This window comes from Rhinatrema bivittatum, chromosome 2 (assembly GCF_901001135.1).
Source record: "Rhinatrema bivittatum chromosome 2, aRhiBiv1.1, whole genome shotgun sequence".
Taxonomy (NCBI): domain Eukaryota; kingdom Metazoa; phylum Chordata; class Amphibia; order Gymnophiona; family Rhinatrematidae; genus Rhinatrema; species Rhinatrema bivittatum.
The window spans coordinates 474,401,113-474,419,141 of NC_042616.1; the positions used below are offsets into that span (position 1 = coordinate 474,401,113).

The window sequence follows — 18,029 nt, forward strand, 5'->3', positions numbered from 1 at the left end:
TCCTAATATGGAACCTAACATCGTGTAACTACAGCAAGGGTTATTTTTCCCTATATGCAACACCTTGCACTTGTCCACATTAAATTTCATCTGCCATTTGGATGCCCAATCTTCCAGTCTTGCAAGGTCCTCCTGTAATGTATCACAGTCTGCTTGTGATTTAACTACTCTGAATAATTTTGTATCATCCGCAAATTTGATAACCTCACTCGTCGTATTCCTTTACAGATCATTTATATATATATTGAAAAGCACCGGTCCAAGTACAGATCCCTGAGGCACTCCACTGTTTACCCTTTTCCACTGAGAAAATTGACCATTTAGTCCTATTCTCTGTTTCCTGTCTTTTAACCAGCTTGTAATCCACGAAAGGACATCGCCTCCTATCCCATGACTTTTTAGATTTCGTAGAAGCCTCTCATGAGGGACTTTGTCAAATGCCTTCTGAAAATCCAAATACACTACATCTACCAGTTCACCTTTATCGACATGTTTATTAACCCCTTCAAAAAATGAAGCAGATTTGTTAGGCAAGACTTCCCTTGGGTAAATTCATGTTGACTGTGTCCCATTAAATCATGTCTTTCTATATGCTCTACGATTTTGATCTTGAGAATAGTTTCCACTATTTTTCCTGGCACTGAAGTCAGGCTCACTGGTTTATAGTTACCCGGTTTGCCCCTGGAGCCTTTTTTAAATATTTGGGGTTACATTGGCCACCCTCCAGTCTTCAGGAACAATGGATGATTTGAATAATAGGTTACAAATTTTAACTAATGGATCAGAAATTTCATTTTTGAGTTCCTTCAGAACCCTAGGATGCATACTATCCGGTCCAGGTGATTTGCTACTCTTTAGTTTGTCAATCTGGCCTACTACATCTTCCAGGTTCACAGTGATTTTGATTCAGTTCATCTGAGTCACCACCCCTGAAAACCATCTCTGGAATTGGTATCTCCCCAACATCCTCATTAGTAAACACGGAGGCAAAGAATTCATTTAGATTTCTGCAATGGCCTTATCTTCCCTATGAGCCCCTTTAACCCCTCTGTCATCTAATGGTCCAACCAACTCCCTCACAGGTTTCTTGCTTTGGATATATTTAAAAAAGTTTTTATAATGAGTTTTTGCCTATATGGCCAACTTCATTTCAAATTCTTTCTTTGCCTGTCTTATCAATGTTTTACACTTACCTTGACAATGCTTATGTTTTATCCTATTTTCTTCAGATGGATCCTTCTTCCAATTTTTGAAGGATGTTTGTTTGGCTAAAATAGCCTCTTTCACCTCACCTTTTAACCATGATGGTAGGAGTAATAGACAGCCGGCGCCATCTTGTGCTCCTACCATGTGACAGGGGCCAACCAATGGCACCGGTAGCCCCTGTGACATAGTATGGGCAAAGGCTATCGGCACCATTTTGAATACCGGCAGCCGACGGCCCAAGTGCAGGAGAATGCTCCAGGACCCCAGCTGGACCACCAGGGACTTTTGGAAAGTCTTGGGGGGTCAGGAGGGTGGGGGGTTGTAGTTAATTAAGTTTAAAGGGTTGGGATGGTTATTTTTTAACTTTAATGGAAAATGAATCCCATATGTAACTAATGGACGAATCAGGGTCCCCCGAAAATGGATGTAACAGATTTGGGTCCCGACGAATAGGAATACCAAATTGAACATATCCATCCCTGCTGCACAACCCTACAATTTCCCCATGCGCAACCACACAGCTCTGTATTCATCTAACTAGCAATGAATACCAGTGGGGTCACTGTCTGAACATTCAGCTTCTTAGATCCCTTGTGTAGTCTGGCTATATGAGCACCTGTGTTTTCAATAGGATTTCTAATTATTACAGAACTCGCAGGCAGCCAGCCAGACCCAGTTACTACTTTGCTTCTATAATCCCAGCCTTATCTAAATAGCTATTGTCTCCTGCAAAGCCCATTAGACAGAGCTAGCAATGTGAGCACCAATGCTTTATTTATCTATTTATTTATTTATTTATTTAGGGATTTTTATATACCGCAGTACGTAAAAAGATACATCACCGCGGTTTACAATAAACAATAATTAGCAACAGGCTTTACAGATAACAGGTATGTATGATTGGTATGATTGGTTCTGTGTAAACCGTATGTAAAATGTATGATTGGTTCTGTGTAAACCGAAGTGGTATGTACTAGTACATGAACTCCGGTATATAAAAGCCTTTAAATAAATAAAATAAATGATAACAGGCAGAACAGACAGTAAACCATAAATTAATATAATGTTTTATATACAATAGTGATATTGTATGTATCTAAAAATCATTTACGAACCATCACAATACCTTAGAACATAAAAGTCAAAAATAGAGCTGATTGTAACCACAGGAACTAAATTGAACCAAATGCATATTCTATTATTTTAAAACTAATTGAAAGATCATAATCAGTGATAGGGCGGGAGAAAGGGGGGAGGATTAAAATTAGGGGATTAAAATTAGTGCTTCTGCTAGAACTTGCGCCCTGCCAGACCCAGCTGAGAGCTGATTCTATCATCACAGCCTGCCAGACAAACCCAGTCCACGTTGATGCCTGTGCATCCACTAGGACATCTAATATTTCATATTAACCACTTTTGTCAACCCTCAAAACTCATTGCTGAAACTGCAAATATGGCACCATGAATACTTAAATACCTGCCACTGATTTGTGCTTAATGATCTAAAGATCCTCCCTGCTTATTCCTTGTTCTCATAAAATCATGTATTGTTCTAACTGCTATTATCTACCCCAAGAAGTCACTCCACACTTCCTAGAGCCTTTCTGTAACAAAATATTACCTGATTTTATTTCTCAGTCTACCCCCACATCATGCTCCATTATTCTAGAACTTTCTTTACCTTGAAACACATTTTCTCCTCGTGTATTTGCAATATGCTAGAAGTAAAAGCCCATCCAAGGATGGGGTAAAATAGTGAAGTTTTGGATATGCATAATCAAGATATGTGGAAGTAAAATCACATGTCCATCCCCTCTTTCTCTTATTCCCCTTTCCTAAGCTGCTTTGATCTCCTCACTCTCCCTCTTTCACTTCCTCTTCCCACCCAATCTCCTCACTCGCTCTAGTTCCCTCTCCACCCTCATGAACCCCTCACTTACCCAGGTTCACTATCCCCCCCAACAAAACCCTCATTTTTACTGCCCCATCCCTTTACCTTTATCCACTTTTCCTTCACCACTATCACTTTTCTCTTCCTTGGTCACTTCCCTTCCCTATCTCCTCACAGACTGTGGTTCACTCCTCCTCATTCTCCCTGGTTTATTTCCCTCCCTACAATGCCCATGTTGTCTCTTCTTCATACCCCTCCCCCATAGTCCCCTCTCTCTCACCATCATTCATTTCCCTCGTAATTCCCTCCCTCACCCTCATTCCCTTTCTCCCCAACTCATTCTCATTGATTCATCCCCATGTTCCCTTACTCATCCTTCTTCACTCCCACCCCTACTCACTCATCTTTCCCATGATCTTTCCTCCTTCCATCTCTCCTTACCTCACTCTCATTGAGTCTGCGATGTTTATCGCAAGTCTCATCTCAATCCTATCTTTCACCCTTTTTCTCTCTCTCTCCCCCCTCACTCACTTTCATTTAATACCTCCCTTGCACTCACTCATTCACTCCCTCCTCCCCCCCACCTCTGCAATCCCCTCACTCATTCATCCTTGCAGAGCTTTGGGCTGCATCCTCATCCTCTGCTGCCAAGCCCTGAGTCATGCTTTGAAGCATGAGGGTCAAAGTGTGACATTTAGATGCTGGCAGGGGAGGAGGAGGATGTGGCCCGAGACTCTGCAGGTCTGTGGGCCTCCAACATTTTCCAGCCGTGGAGGGTGAGTGAGGGCAACTGCATGGCAATGGAAGGTGGGCAGGCAAGCGAGCAAGTGCCAGAAGTAATGTGCCATCCCACTGCTACCAATGATGCTTCTCTTCTGGAGGTGAGGGCCCGGAAAAAGAAGAATGTGCTGTGTCATGTCCCACTGTCACCAATGTTTCTCATCTGGGGCAGGTTTAAGATCCGTATAGGGAGGGAGAGGGCAGAGCTTAATTAGCATACTGGCAAAGCAGGCACAGTGAAACTTTGTTCTTTATTATGGTAGATTTCCGTTATGTTGACACAGATATTGGGGATGTGCAGAGAGACGCCATACGTTGCATTCAGGATTCGGATTCGTCGGGGGGGGGGGCAGATATGTTGCATTCGGCACCATCTTGTGCTTCTACCACGTGACAGGGGCTGACCAATGGCACCGGTAGCCCCTGTGACATAGTAAGGGCAAAGGCTATTGGCGCCATTTTGATTACTGGCAGCCGACGGCCCAAGTGCAGGAGATCACTCCCAGGCCCCTGCTGGACCACCAAGGAGTTTTGGTAAGTCTTGGGGGGGTCAGGAAGGTGTGGGGTTTGTTTAAATTGGCTCCTTTAGATGGCTGAATAATTCGGTGAAGATTTGTTGTATATGTGGGGAATCGCGATACGTTTCGCTTCCCCACAAATACAATGGTTATGTCCCTATACGTTGCGGATTGCCAATTTGTAGGGAATTAATGCACACCCCTAACAGATATGTCAGACATGAATGAAAGACAGTGTGCATTCTTTGACCTGCATTCATGTGGGGAGGTGAGTGAACAATTTTCAAATTTAATTTTATGTGGGTTACCCGATTTACTTGATTTAAAATAAAACTGCTACATTTGAATATTCCCCCCTGAATGTCCTTTGTGGATTTTCCTAGGCTTAGTAGTATATTTGGATGAATGACAGAACTGAATACAATATTGTGATAGTATTTGTACTGGATAGTCCAGATACTAGATACTTATGATAGTGATTGTGAAACCGCGATATGGATAGCATGGATGGATAAAGGAATATGTGTATAGTATGTTGAAATGCTTCTACAATAGTAGGAATTGTCAATATCTGTTCCATATAAACCGATGTGATGTGCAAATGAATGTTGGTATAAAAAAAACCTTTAAATAAATAAATAAGCTGCTCTTTAACAAACAAAAACCACAATGTGCTGCAACTGCAACTATTATATTACCATCTCTTTCAAAACAGCAGCTCCAAATGGGATCTTTTTGTTTTTAATTATTTCATTTTGCATATAAAATGCTCCTGAGAATTATTTTTCTGATTTTCATTTCAATGGAATCAGATAAGAAGGAAATATATAGAACAGGTTGACTCCAATGATTTTTCCATGGGGTGGAATAAAGGTCAAAAATACATTTTTCCTCCCATGGAAAATAACTGAATGTTACTTATGTGGACTCTTGGAATGTGACAGGGTGGAAGGCCCCCACGAAGGAGCCCCCGGGCTCTCTGCCATACCAGGCGGACACTTCGACAGGACTGGGTCTAGGCACGAGGCCTGACAGCTGTCATCAGAGTGGGCCAATGGCCAGTAAGAGGAGTCTAGAGTATAATCCAATCCAGGTCAGGCGGCAGACAAAGAGGAATCTGAGGCACGGTCTAAGTCAGGGCAGGCAGCAAGCAAGAATAATCCAATGTACAATCCGATCCGAGGCAGGCGGCAGGCAAATAGGAATCCAAGGTACAGACCGAGTCAGGGCAGACAGCAAGCAAGAATGATCCAGGCACAGTCCGACGAGATAACAGGCAACCGCAGTAGAACGCTTCGGACAGGGAACCTGTAGCTGAGGCCCCAAGGCAAGTCAAGCTGCCCTTTAAATAGGGGCAGCTTGATGATGTCCATCACCTGCACCACCGAGATTTCCCGCCCCGGACCCTTTAAGAAAAGGGCTGCTGCGCGCACTCGCGCCTGGGGGTCCCGCGGCAGCACTTCTGTGCCGTGGAATGGCAGCATTCGGCGGTCAGGCGGGACACACTGAAACAATGAGAGAAAAAGCAGAGCAGCTTGAATTACTCCTGCACTGAGCTGAGAAAGATATATTAGGGATAGAGAAAGTAAATAATACTGATGTAAGTATGTGGGTGAATATCAGTTTGTTGTTGGAATTGAAGTTCCATAATGGCAAATGTAAGTGGTCTCTGCCTACTGAATGCACCGGATATCTTTTTTTTTTTGGACCCTTTAAAATAACTTTTCAGAGTTTGATAATGAACTGAAATGATAATGGGCCATTTCTGTTAGAATCATGTATTCGTTTTAAAGAAATGCACATCTCTAGTGTACACCTCAGAGTTCAATATAAAAGTTTAGTAGTAGCAGTAAGAGTACTAGGAAGTACAGGAGAGGGAATGCTGATGGCCATTGTCTCTCAATCACCTTGATTTTGCAACCAGCAGCAGCAGGTACTGTTCCTGTTTAGAAGGAGGTAGCTGCTGAGCTGATTGGGCAGACTTTGCCAGTTTCACTGGTAATTCAGTAGATGGCTGAGATGGAAGAGGACATGGAGGAGGCTGAGTTGGTGGAGATAGAGCTGAAAGGAAGGATGAGGAGGAGAAAAAAAGATACAGAAGAAAGCAAGGAGAAATTGAGGGAGAAGGTAGTATCATGACCATGCTGAAGATTCTGAGCATGCCACCAGATTGCCACCGGAAAGGCACATTCTTAGGCATAATAGATTTAATTGCACATTATAGGTAGCATTGTCGTAGGAGGTTACTGCTATTCCTGCCAGTGGAAAGATGGGGCTCTATGACAGGTCCCAATAAAAGCACAATGGGGTAGATTTTCAAACCGCGCGATTTGGCGTACTTTTGCTGGCGCATCAGGTGCAAGCAAAAGTACGCGGGATTTTAGTAGATACGCGCATAGCTGCTAAAATCCTGGATCGGCGCGCGCAAGGCTATCAATTCTGTATAGCCGGCGTGCACCGAGCCGCGCAGCCTACCCCCGTTCCCTCCGAGGCCGCTCCGAAATCGTAGCGGCCTCGGAGGGAACTTTCTTTTGCCCTCCCCTCACCTTCCCCTCCCTTCCCCTACCTAACCCACCCGCCCGGCCCTGTCTAAACCCCCCCTTACCTTTGTCGGGGGATTTACGCCTCCCGGAGGGAGACGTAAATCCCCGCGCGCCAGCGGGCCGCTAGCGTGCCGGGACGCGACCTGGGGGCGGGTCCGGAGGGTGCAGCCACGCCCCCGGACCGCCCCGGGCCATAGCCACGCCCCCGGGCCCGCCCCCGGAACGCTCCCGACACGCCCCGAAAACGCCGCGCGGTTCGGGCCAGTGAGCCTATGTGAGCCTATTTAAAATAGGCTCACATAGGCGCGCCAGTGAGCCTATGTAAAATAGGCTCACCGGCGCGCAGGGCCCTGCTCGCCTAAATCCGCCCGGATTTGGGTGGATTTAGGCGAGCAGGGCTCTTAAAATCCGCCCCAATGTGTGGTAGTTAATGATGTTCCCATATCCCAGTACAGAGAATCCTTCTCCATGCCTAGCATCAGTGCCAGTGGTGGAGGTAAAAAAAAAATGTGCAGTTGCACCCAATCAGGAAACTATCATAGAAAAGTAATTCTGACTGGGGAGGACTGGCATAACCTGCACTTTATATGGAGATATGGGCTGCCTGCTAAGCAGCATTCTCTGACCAGGAAAAGTGTTGCATCCTGCTGAGTATGACTGTTGTGGCAGTGCCTCCTCATCTCACCAGTCCTGTTGTTTGTTGCACAGGGATAGAGAATCAGGCTGGCTTTGACTGCATGCCAAAGTCAGAGTGATAAAAACCACTAACTGAGTCTAAGTGGCCTCAGCAGGCACAAATACAGACAGTAATAGCATCAAACAGGTGGAGCTTGTAGTGCAGCAAATTTATGTCTGTCTGTGCAAACCATACTAACTCCACAGAGATCTACCCTTTAACTGCATTACACCATCTGCTAGTCTGTTGGGACACCACTAGCATTATGCACAGTCTGTCTATCTGTCTCTCTCCCTCAGCATGGAGAGTTCTACTAAACAAGGTCTGTGTAACAGATAGTTACATGTCTGGATACATTTTTCCTTCCATAGAAAATAACTGAAAAAATGCGATAGGAAAAGCAGGCCAGCTTGAATTACTCCTGCACTGAGCTAGAAAAAGATATATTACAGATAGAGAAGGTGAATGATACCCATGTAACATCAGTTTCTGGATGAAAGTGGAGGTCGATAATTGCAAATATAAGTGGTCTCTGCCTACTGAATGTTGAGATAAATCTATTTTTCTGGCTCAACCTGATAGCAAGGGAGAGAGAGAGAGAGAGAGTAAGAGTGAGAGAGAGAGAGAGAACACTGTAATACTGAGAATAGAACTGTATATATATCTAGCACTGTAAATGGACACAGTCAACTCAGGGTGGGTTTGAGGGGTGGTGGAACTAACTGTAAATTTGCAATCACTGAGGAATTTCTATCTTTTGAATTGACGAAAGTTACAAGATGAGTTGATTTGTTCAATGACAGAGGCACCACCCTCCAAACTCACCCTGAGCTGAAATTGTTCATCTACAGTGCTAGATATATACAGAGAGAGTCCTAGTCTCCTTATTACAGTTCTCTCTTTCTCACTCTTTCTTACTGAACGTAATCCACTCTGAAGTTTGAAGTATATGAAAATCAGATACATACATACCAACACAGAGTAAAACATCATCAAGCATGCACCAATGCTGTAACAGCAAAAATAAATATGAAAAAAAAAGCAAGCCAAGTCTATTCTACAGTGCATGAGAGAGAAAAGTCCATGGTCAGTTACATTATAGTAATTATACTTATTTCTACACAAGATTTGATTTTCAGTCAGTTATTTCACACCCTTAATTCCAACTCAGCAGACAATGAACAAGAATGTAAAACTGGGCAGCAGAGGTACAAATTGTCACATAATGGTAATTCTAAAAAAAAAAAAAAAATCCCCGCCCCTAACCCCTCTATAACCCAATTATGTTTCCCTAATCGTTTCTGCTTTTGAAATGCACCCTTTCTCACTAAGGGCCAGATTTTAAAAGCCCTACTTGCGTAAATCCAGAGGATTTACGTGCATAGGGGGGGTTATGCACACCGAGCCCGTGTAAAGCCCCAGGACACGTGTAAGTCCCAGGGCTCGCAAAAACGGGCGGTCCGGGGGTGGGGTGTTGGCAGGGTGGGGCGGACTGGGGACGGGGTGGGGGTGGTGCCAGAGGCCTCCGACACAGCAGCCATTACTGCTGTGTCGGATGATCAGGGCCGACAGGCTGCCGGCGCGCGCAACTTCCGCCTGCCTGAAGGGAGGCACTTCTTTAAATCTACCCCTAAATGTTCCCCTATTTTACTACTGATACGTACGTCTATCTCTGTTCTCATTATTTATTTATGAATGTCAAACCTGCACGCCATTATGAACTAGTGATTTTCAAATGGAATAATGGTATATAAAATATATAAAACACATACATACATAAATAAATAAATACATAAATATTGATGCAGGGATTCCTCTTTAATGCCGCTTACAAAAACTAAGAGTAAATTAGAGCCTCTAAAAAAATGTTCTTTCAATGTTGAAGCTTGCCTTATAAATCTGAACATATAAGGACCATATTGTAGGGATGTGCAGACAAAAAGTTTATGTTCATAAGTCCATAAGTCGAAAGGGGGGGGGGAGTCAATTTTGGTCAATATGGACATATGTAGAATTCCATAAGTTGAGTCTATGTCCATACGTGCACCGGTTCCCTAAATAAAAATTTAAACCCCTCACCCTCCTTAATCCCCCCCCCAAGACTTACCAAAACTCCCTGGTGGTCCAGCGGAGAGTCAGGACGCCATTTCTATACTCCTTTGCGAGGAGCACGTGACGTCGGCGTCACGTCGGAGTGACGCGGACGTCACGTGATTCCCCGCGCGTTCGCTCCGGGACCCTCGTTGGACACAACCGGAACTTTTGGCCAGCTTGGGGGGGTCAGGAGGCCCCCCCAAGCTGGCCAAAAGTTCCGGTTGTGTCCGGTTGTGTCCCAGAGCAAACATATTGTTCACTTCTCAAATGTCTTTCCTCTCCATGGGAACAGTATCTCTTTTCTTGACCACTTGGTAGTTTGCTTGCACTATTTGATGCTCTTCAATGAGATCATCCTCAGTATTTTAGCATTGAACGATGCTGCATTCATCTGTGATTAAAATGCTCATACCAGTGCTAAATAGAAGAAAAACTTGCATGCACAGTGACAAAATGATAAATGATCACCATGCTGTGCTGTTCTGGGGTAGAATTTGTTATGCATTCTTTACTTGGTGGATCTAGGCCCTTTGTGTCATTACCATTTGTTTTAAAGCATGAATGTAAAAAATGATAGCTTTGAAAATATTCCCTATTACTTCACCTTTGATTTTGCTGAATCATTTCTATGTACTTATATGCCATTGATCTTAAGACACCTCAAATAGTTTGTTTCAGCTTTATTAACTACTGTGATTATTAGCCAGTTAACCTGATATGATCTCCTGTTGTTGAAAAATACTACATATTTGCAGGGTAAAAATTTTTTTTAACTGATTTGGAGATATTTCTGAAAGAATAAAACTAAGTGTTCTTTATTCAATTAGGGGTAGATCTTTAAAAAATACACGAGCGCGAACAAAGTACACTGGATTTTATAAGATATGCACGTAGCCGCGCGTATCTTATAAAATCCGGAGTCGGCACGCGCAAGGGGGTGCACATTTGTGCAACCTGCGTGCGCCGAGCCCAGCGCGCACTGTCTGTTCCCTCCGAGGCCGCTCCGATTTCGGAGCGGCCTCGGAGGGAACTTTCCTTCGCCCTCCCCCCAACTTCCCCTCCCTTCCCCTACCTAACTCACCCCCCCGGCCCTCTCTAAACCCCCCCCTAACTTTGCGCGCGCCGGCCGGCAGCCCCGCTCTGTCCTCCGGTCCCAGGGGCTGGTCCGGAGGCCTCGACCACGCCCCCGGGCTGGCACCACGCCCCCGGGCCCGCCCCCGAAACGCTGCGGCACGCCCCAGAAATGCCGCGTTGTTTTGGGAACGCCCCGGACACGCCCCCTCCCGCCCCTTTTCGAAAGCCCCGGGACTTACGCGCATCCCGGGGCTTTACACGCGCCGGCGGCCTATGCAAAATAGGCGCGCCAGCGCGCGCAGGCCTTTTAAAATCCGCCCCTTAGAATTTTTAAATAAGCTTTTGTCTTTGTAGGTGATAGCTTTTAAATGACCAACAAATAATACATGGAGATATCACAGGCCTCTTCTTTACATGTGAGGTTTCCAAAGCTTAAAAATAATTTTTGTTGGTGGTTTAAAAATGATCACACTATATGAAGACTTCAGTTTTCTTCAAGACCAATATGGTCACTACAACTATACACTAAGGGGTATAGTTACTATTCTACATTAAAAATAGTTATTAACCTGCCAATTTCAATGTGCTGTTAGCTGGAAATTTAATATCAGATTAATAAAGGTCATGAAAACTTTAGTAAATCCATTGTTATCAATGGGTGATGCCATTACCAGTAACACATGTGTGTACCTACCAATAGTGGTAACACCAGCTCTACTAGAGGCTCAGATTATACCAACCCTCACCCCTGAGTCTAAGAAAGAAGAAGCCTTGTGACCCAATTATTCCCTATCCACTGAAATCCAGGATAGAAGGTGCTTTATGTCCCAATCACCCATACTACCTAAACAAGAAGGGGGGTCTTGTTCCATGACCCTCCTTGAGTCCAAGAAAGAGAGTGCCTTGTTGGCTGATCCTTTTTTCTCTTTTCTCTGAATCCAAAAATATTAAAGGGTCATGTGCCATGATTCTTCCCTCTACTCCCAGATGAAGAAAAAAGGCCTCTTGCTTGGCCTGAGTTATCACCAATCTCCCACCCCTAAGTCAATCTTAAGGTCCCTACACAGCTAATCAGCCTTGCCTCCTTCATCCATCTAGGTAACCCCCCAAAACCCCACGCCACCTATCCATCTGAAGGGTTCCAAATAAAGATATAGAAAAGAGTCCTCACAGCTCTCTCCTGCCTCGAAGCCTCCAAAATCCTAACTTTCATTAGTTAGCCTCACATGGTCGTTCTGTCTTGGGCTTAGGTTAATGTGAGGCCAGCCACATCAGCAGCAAGTTAGCCTGCCAAGCCTAACTCCAAATGAATCTTAAGAGGAATAGTTTAATTTAAGTATTACTGGGGAATTAACACAAATTGAATCATTAAACACAAACTCTACTGACCCATTCTAATATTAATGAGCCACTCTGCATTCATTTGTATGTGAAGTAGCTCAATTCAATTGTTTTGTATTAGTTAACATTAACAATGGCTAACATGGACTAGAGCACTGAAATGTGTTAAATTATGCAAGTGATACCCTGTTAAAATATGTTTAACATGTTAATACTTTCATTGACATTAATAAACATTTGTAAGTAGACCACTAGATTAAGTTTTAAATAATTCTGATTTTACATAACCAACTCAATCTGTTAATGTTAAGATGATCACGGCTTTTGTTTGTTACTTCTTTTATGATGATTGTGCCAGTTCTATAATTTAAAAATAGACCAAATCTATTTTTCCAAATGAACACTTTTATCTTGCAGGGAATAATTGTATGTGACTATGACCTCTCTCTCATCATCAGCACAAATTCATCTTTGATATTTTTTTCGATTTAATGTTACAAGAATCACTGTACCATTTCTGTTATCATTTAGTTAACATTAAATGCTTCTGTCTTATCTATAAGCTCCTCTAATGTCCTTCTGAATTTGTTTAGATAATTTTAAAGGGTAGCTGAGTGTCAAATTGCCATTATTTTTCTACAGTGAGAAGGAAGATAACCACTACTAACCCCAATTACAGTTACAATTCATAATATCTTATTCGTATTTGGTAAAATTCATAATAACAATACATCTATTAAAAAAATTCTTTTCTCTTGATTCCTTGAAGCTACACACTGACCAAGATAAAGGAGATGGAAATTTAAAATACATATTATCAGGAGATGGGGCTGGCAGTCTGTTCGTTATAGATGAAAATACCGGAGATATTCATGCTGCAAAAAAATTGGACAGAGAAGAAAAGTCCCTGTATGTGCTACGTGCCAAGGCTATAGACAAAAGGACTGGCAGAGCAGTGGAGCCTGAATCTGAGTTTATCATTAAAATCCACGACATCAATGACAATGAACCAAAATTTACAAAGGAGATTTACACTGCTAACGTTCCAGAACTGTCAGAAGTTGGTAGGTATAACTTATCTTTCTGCAAAAATTAGAAGGTGTATTTACATGTCAGGTTTAACAACAAATGCTATTTTTTGTATGGTCATTAAATAATGTCAATCTTTGGAATTAAAATGATTTACTTGGTTTATTCTTTGGTAGATAAAAGCAATGCCTATTTTTGACAGCCTTTTGTTAATTAGGATGTTTCTTCTGTTTTATCCTAGCAAAATTCTTTACTGAAAGTTTCCTCATATTTTTATTTGTAGGTCAAATATTATTGTTCTTTTATTTGGAATAATCTGATAGAGGACTGTATTCTTATTCAAACTGATATGGATACTAGAATAATAATAATATTCAGAATATTATTATTATTATAAATTATTTGACATTTCAGGTAAATGTACTCCAAAGTCTCTTAAATTTTTCATTCTTTTTAGTGAAAATATAATCAGCTTTCTCCCTTTCTTTCTTTGTCTATACAAAGAATGTGAAGAGCAATGAGGGGGCATTGAACTGCAGACTGCAACAATTTCTTAACATTGGAAAGGTTTGTGGGGTAGAGAGAGCTTGGCCTGGAAGTGCTATGTATGATAATAGGGAGGTGGGTGGTAATTGGACTGCAGTCCCAAAAGACACTTTTTAAAAATTTAACAACACCACTTAACCAGATTTCTTTGAAAATATCCTGTTAAGTGGAAAGCTATCCAGCATGATTTGGACAAGTTTCTGGAGGAAAAGTCCATAAACAATTCTTAAGGTGGACATGGGGGAGATCCACTGCTATCCCTGGGATAAGCAGCTTGGAATCTGTCACCCCTTGGGATTTTACCAGGTACTTGTGACCTGGAATGACCACTGTTGGAAACAGGATAATGGGCTTCATGGACCTTTGGTCTAACCCAGTAAGGCAAGTCTTATGTTCTTATGTTCTCTTAGGGGTAGATTTTCAAAAAACGCGAACAGGCGTACTTTTGCTGGCGCATCAGGCGCAAGCAAAAGTACGCGGGATTTTAGTAGATACGCGCAGAGCCGCGCGTATCCACTAAAATCCGGGATCAGCGCGCGCAAGGCTATGAATTCTGTATAGCCGGCGCGCGCCGAGCCGCGCAGCCTACCCCCGTTCCCTCCAAGGCCGCTCCGAAATCAGAGCAGCCTTGGAGGGAATCCTCTAACGCCCTCCCCTCACCTTCCCCTCCCTTCCTCTACCTAACCCACCCGCCCGGCCCTGTCTACACCCCCCCCCTTACCTTTCTCCGGGGATTTATGCCTCCCGGAGGGAGAAGTAAATCCCCGCGCGCCAGCGGGCCTGTTGCGCGCCGGGACGCGACCTGGGGGTGGGTACGGAGGGCGCGGCCACGCCCCCGGACCGCCCCAGGCCGTAGCCATGCCCCCGTACCCGCCCCCAAAATGCTGCCGACACGCCCCCTAAACGCCGCGACGACCGGGCCTGCCCCCGACATGCCCCCGACACGCCCCCGACACGCCCCCTCGGAGAACCCCGGGACTTACGCGAGTCCCGGGGCTCTGCGCGCGCTGGTGAGCCTATGTAAAATAGGCTCACCGGCGCGCAAGGCCCTGCTCGCCTAAATCCGCCCGGTTTTGGGCGGATTTAGGCAAGCAGGGCTCTGAAAATCCGCCCCATAAGGTCTAAAGTTATCCGGCTAACTTAACCAATTTTCAGGTGTAACTAAGTTACAGGTCGATACAGTAACGTTGAGTTAAAGATTCCCGGTCTGTAACGTGCTGGGAGCACACAATACAGACGAGTAAGGCCATCCAGCGATACAGTCTCCAGTTTCACGCGTCCTTAGCGCTTCCTAAACCCTTTCCTAAACCCTTTCCGCACCCAGCATGTAAATGAACGAAAAAGCTGTATAATGAAGGAATTAGCTATTCCCCTGCGATACTGTAACGGGCGCTGATATTATCTCCTCCGTAACCCGCTGTTCTGCCGCGGCCTTAACCTGCTAGTTTACCGCCTCCCCCTAGTAGGAGTTAGTGTAGTGTAGTGTAGTGTAAAAACAGCTTACCCGCCCTGGTCCCGTCCGGTCTCCTGCAGCCCCGTCCGGTCCCCTCCTCCCGAAGCAAAAAAAAAACAAACGAAAAAGTAGCAAGGCTCGGGCCTGCTACGGTAAGTGTAAAAAGTGTAAAAAGTGTATAAAGTGTAAAAAACAAAAAACCTGTGTGTTATATAAAAAAATAAAACAATTTTAAATACCTGTCGGAGGGCCGTGGGTCCAGGCGGGCGGCAGGCAGCCATCAGCGGCATCCGGTAGTCCCTTCTCCCTTCCTCCCTCCCTCCCCTGCCTAGATGAGCGCCAAAATTGCACGGGCGGGTCGGCAGCGGGGGGGGAGGGGGGGGGGGGCGGCAGCAGGATCCGGGAGCGGCGGGTAGGCAGCAGCGGGGTCCGGGGGGGCAGCGGCAGCGGGGTCTGGGGGGGCAGCGGCAGCAGGATCCAGGGGCAGCAGCGAGATCCGGGGGGAGAGTAGCGGCAGCGTGTTCGATCGGGCAGGCAGGTAGGTGGCAAAATAAAGATGGCCGCCTGCACGGGAAAATCGTGCAATTGGCCGCTGAAGACGTGACGTCACGACGTTTGGCGTCACGGGGTGTGACGTCACGTCTTCAGCGGCCAATTGCAGCTTTCCCCCGTGCAGGCGGCCATCTTTTTTTCCCACCTACCTGCCCGATCGAACACGCTGCCGCTACTCGCCCCCCGGATCTCGCTGCCCCTGCCACTCCCGGATCCTGCTGCCGCCCCCCCGCTGCCGACCCGCCCGTGCGATTTTGGCGCTCATCCAGGCAGGGGAGGGAGGGAGGAAGGGAGAAGGGACTACCGGATGCCGCTGATGGCTGCCCGCCGCCCACCGGAAGCCTGGACCCACGGCCCTCCGACAGGTATTTAAAATTGTTTTATTTTTTTATATAACACACAGGTTTCTTGTTTTTTACACTTTTTACACTTTTTACACTTTTTTACACTTCCTGGTACCTGTCATTTCAAATGTCATTTGAAATGACAGGTACCAGCGCACCCAGGTTACTGTATAGGCGCTGTTACAGCGCCTATACAGTAAAATGGGTTGCGCGGGCATAACCCTTCCCTAACGCTTCACAGCCGCGGCATGCATTTGCATGCGATTAGAGGAGAGTATCAGGGAGTTAGTGAAGAGAACTGTGCGTGCGGGGAGGAAGGGTGCGCCTGACACTGCCGCACTGTTTTTACCGCGGCCTTACTGTATCGAGCCGTTAGATGGATAACTTAGACTCACCCTGGAGTGTCACATGAATGCTTTTTTTTTTTTTTTTTTAATCCAAGTAAATTATAGTTGGATAATGACATATCCAGATATAATTTAGCCAAATAAGTTACCCAATATTCAAACAGTGCCATTTAGGCCTGGATTCACCATTCTAAAGCAGAATGGTGAATCCAGCGAACACCAGGGGACAGGGGGGAAGGGCCTGCGAAAGCCGGTGGCCATCGTACCACCACGGTGTTATGGCTGCCGGCTTTCGCATCCAATAGCGCCACTGTGAAAGGTGGCGCTATTGGGCCCGCTACTGGCGACAATATCGGTGCTTACCTTATCGCCGCCAGCGAAGATATTGCAGCGTCTGCCTCCTCACCGCCCTGACTCCACCCTGGCAAGCTATCACATGCGAAAAGGGACTTTTCGCGTGCGATAGCCGCTTATCGCACACAATAAGCTATAAAAAATGACCCCCTTAGTTGGATAAGTTGTGAGTTATTGGGCTAAATGACTTTGAATATGGACCTTTAAACACTATTAAGTGTGTTTTAGTCTACAGTCCCCCATGTCCAATAAACAATATTATTATAAATATATAATATTACCTGAAAGTGCTATGTAGGGATATGCATTTGTTTCATATAAATGGATGATCTGAAAAGAAAGAAGGCATTTTTGTTATGTTTCATTGAAAAAAAAATAGGAATAGTCAGTACCCTTGAAACAAAAACAAAAAAGTTATTTTCATTTATTTTTAGATTCCCATTTAAGTCTATGGAGCAAGCAGTACTGTGAGGGTCCCGCCACCCCCCCCCCCCCCCCCAACACACACACACACACACACACTCTCTTAGTTAGACCTAAGGAGCCAGGGTTGAAAGGAACAAGGGAAGAGCAGGATCAATCAAAATCACACATTTGTTTAACCAGCTTATCCCAGCAGGCACTTGAAACTGAAAGGAGCCTACAGCTTTGGGAAGTCATTAATTTGTTTCCTCATTTGTCTTCTTGATTTTAAGCAGAGACAAGAAAATTATTACTTACCTGCTAATTTTCGTTCCTGTAGTACCATGGATCAGTCCAGACCGTGGGTTATGTCCCCAATCCAGCAGATGGAGTCAGCCCAAAGCTTCGAGGGGGCGTCACCTTAAGTACTACTACCCCCTCTGCAGGAGTTCAGTATCGAGTATATCAAAGCCCGAGTAAACCGAAACCCCCTGCTTGGATCAAGTTGAAACAAGACGGCAACAATAAGCCGCTGAATGTTAATAGAGGAAACTGGAACCGTCCCACCAACGGGTGGGAGGGCACGAACATGGCGTGTCCACCTCCAAGAGAACGGTGACAAGCAGTGACAAAAACTGGAAACACGTAAAAACAACAGCAGCAAGGGCACTACTGTAACAGGAGGAACAGCTGAACAGAATCAGCATCCACATACAGCCGAGCAGGAGTAGAACCCAAAAGCGGTGGGCGTCTGGACTGATCCATGGTACTACAGGAACGAAAATTAGCAGGTAAGTAATAATTTTCTTTTCCCTGTACGTACCAGGATCAGTCCAGACCGTGGGATGTACCCAAGCTTCCCTAACCTGGGTGGGGTCC

General features: G+C 45.0%; 1 protein-coding gene across 1 annotated transcript in view; it reads left to right on the top strand.

Annotated features, from left to right (window-relative positions):
- The window catches only part of LOC115084998 (cadherin-9-like), a 542,803-nt gene that overhangs the window by 319,059 nt on the left and 205,715 nt on the right, over positions 1-18,029 (top strand). The window contains exon 3 of the mRNA XM_029590504.1: positions 12,893-13,187. Coding sequence (XP_029446364.1) covers positions 12,893-13,187 — 295 coding nt within the window. The remainder of the gene's footprint in view (positions 1-12,892; positions 13,188-18,029) is intronic.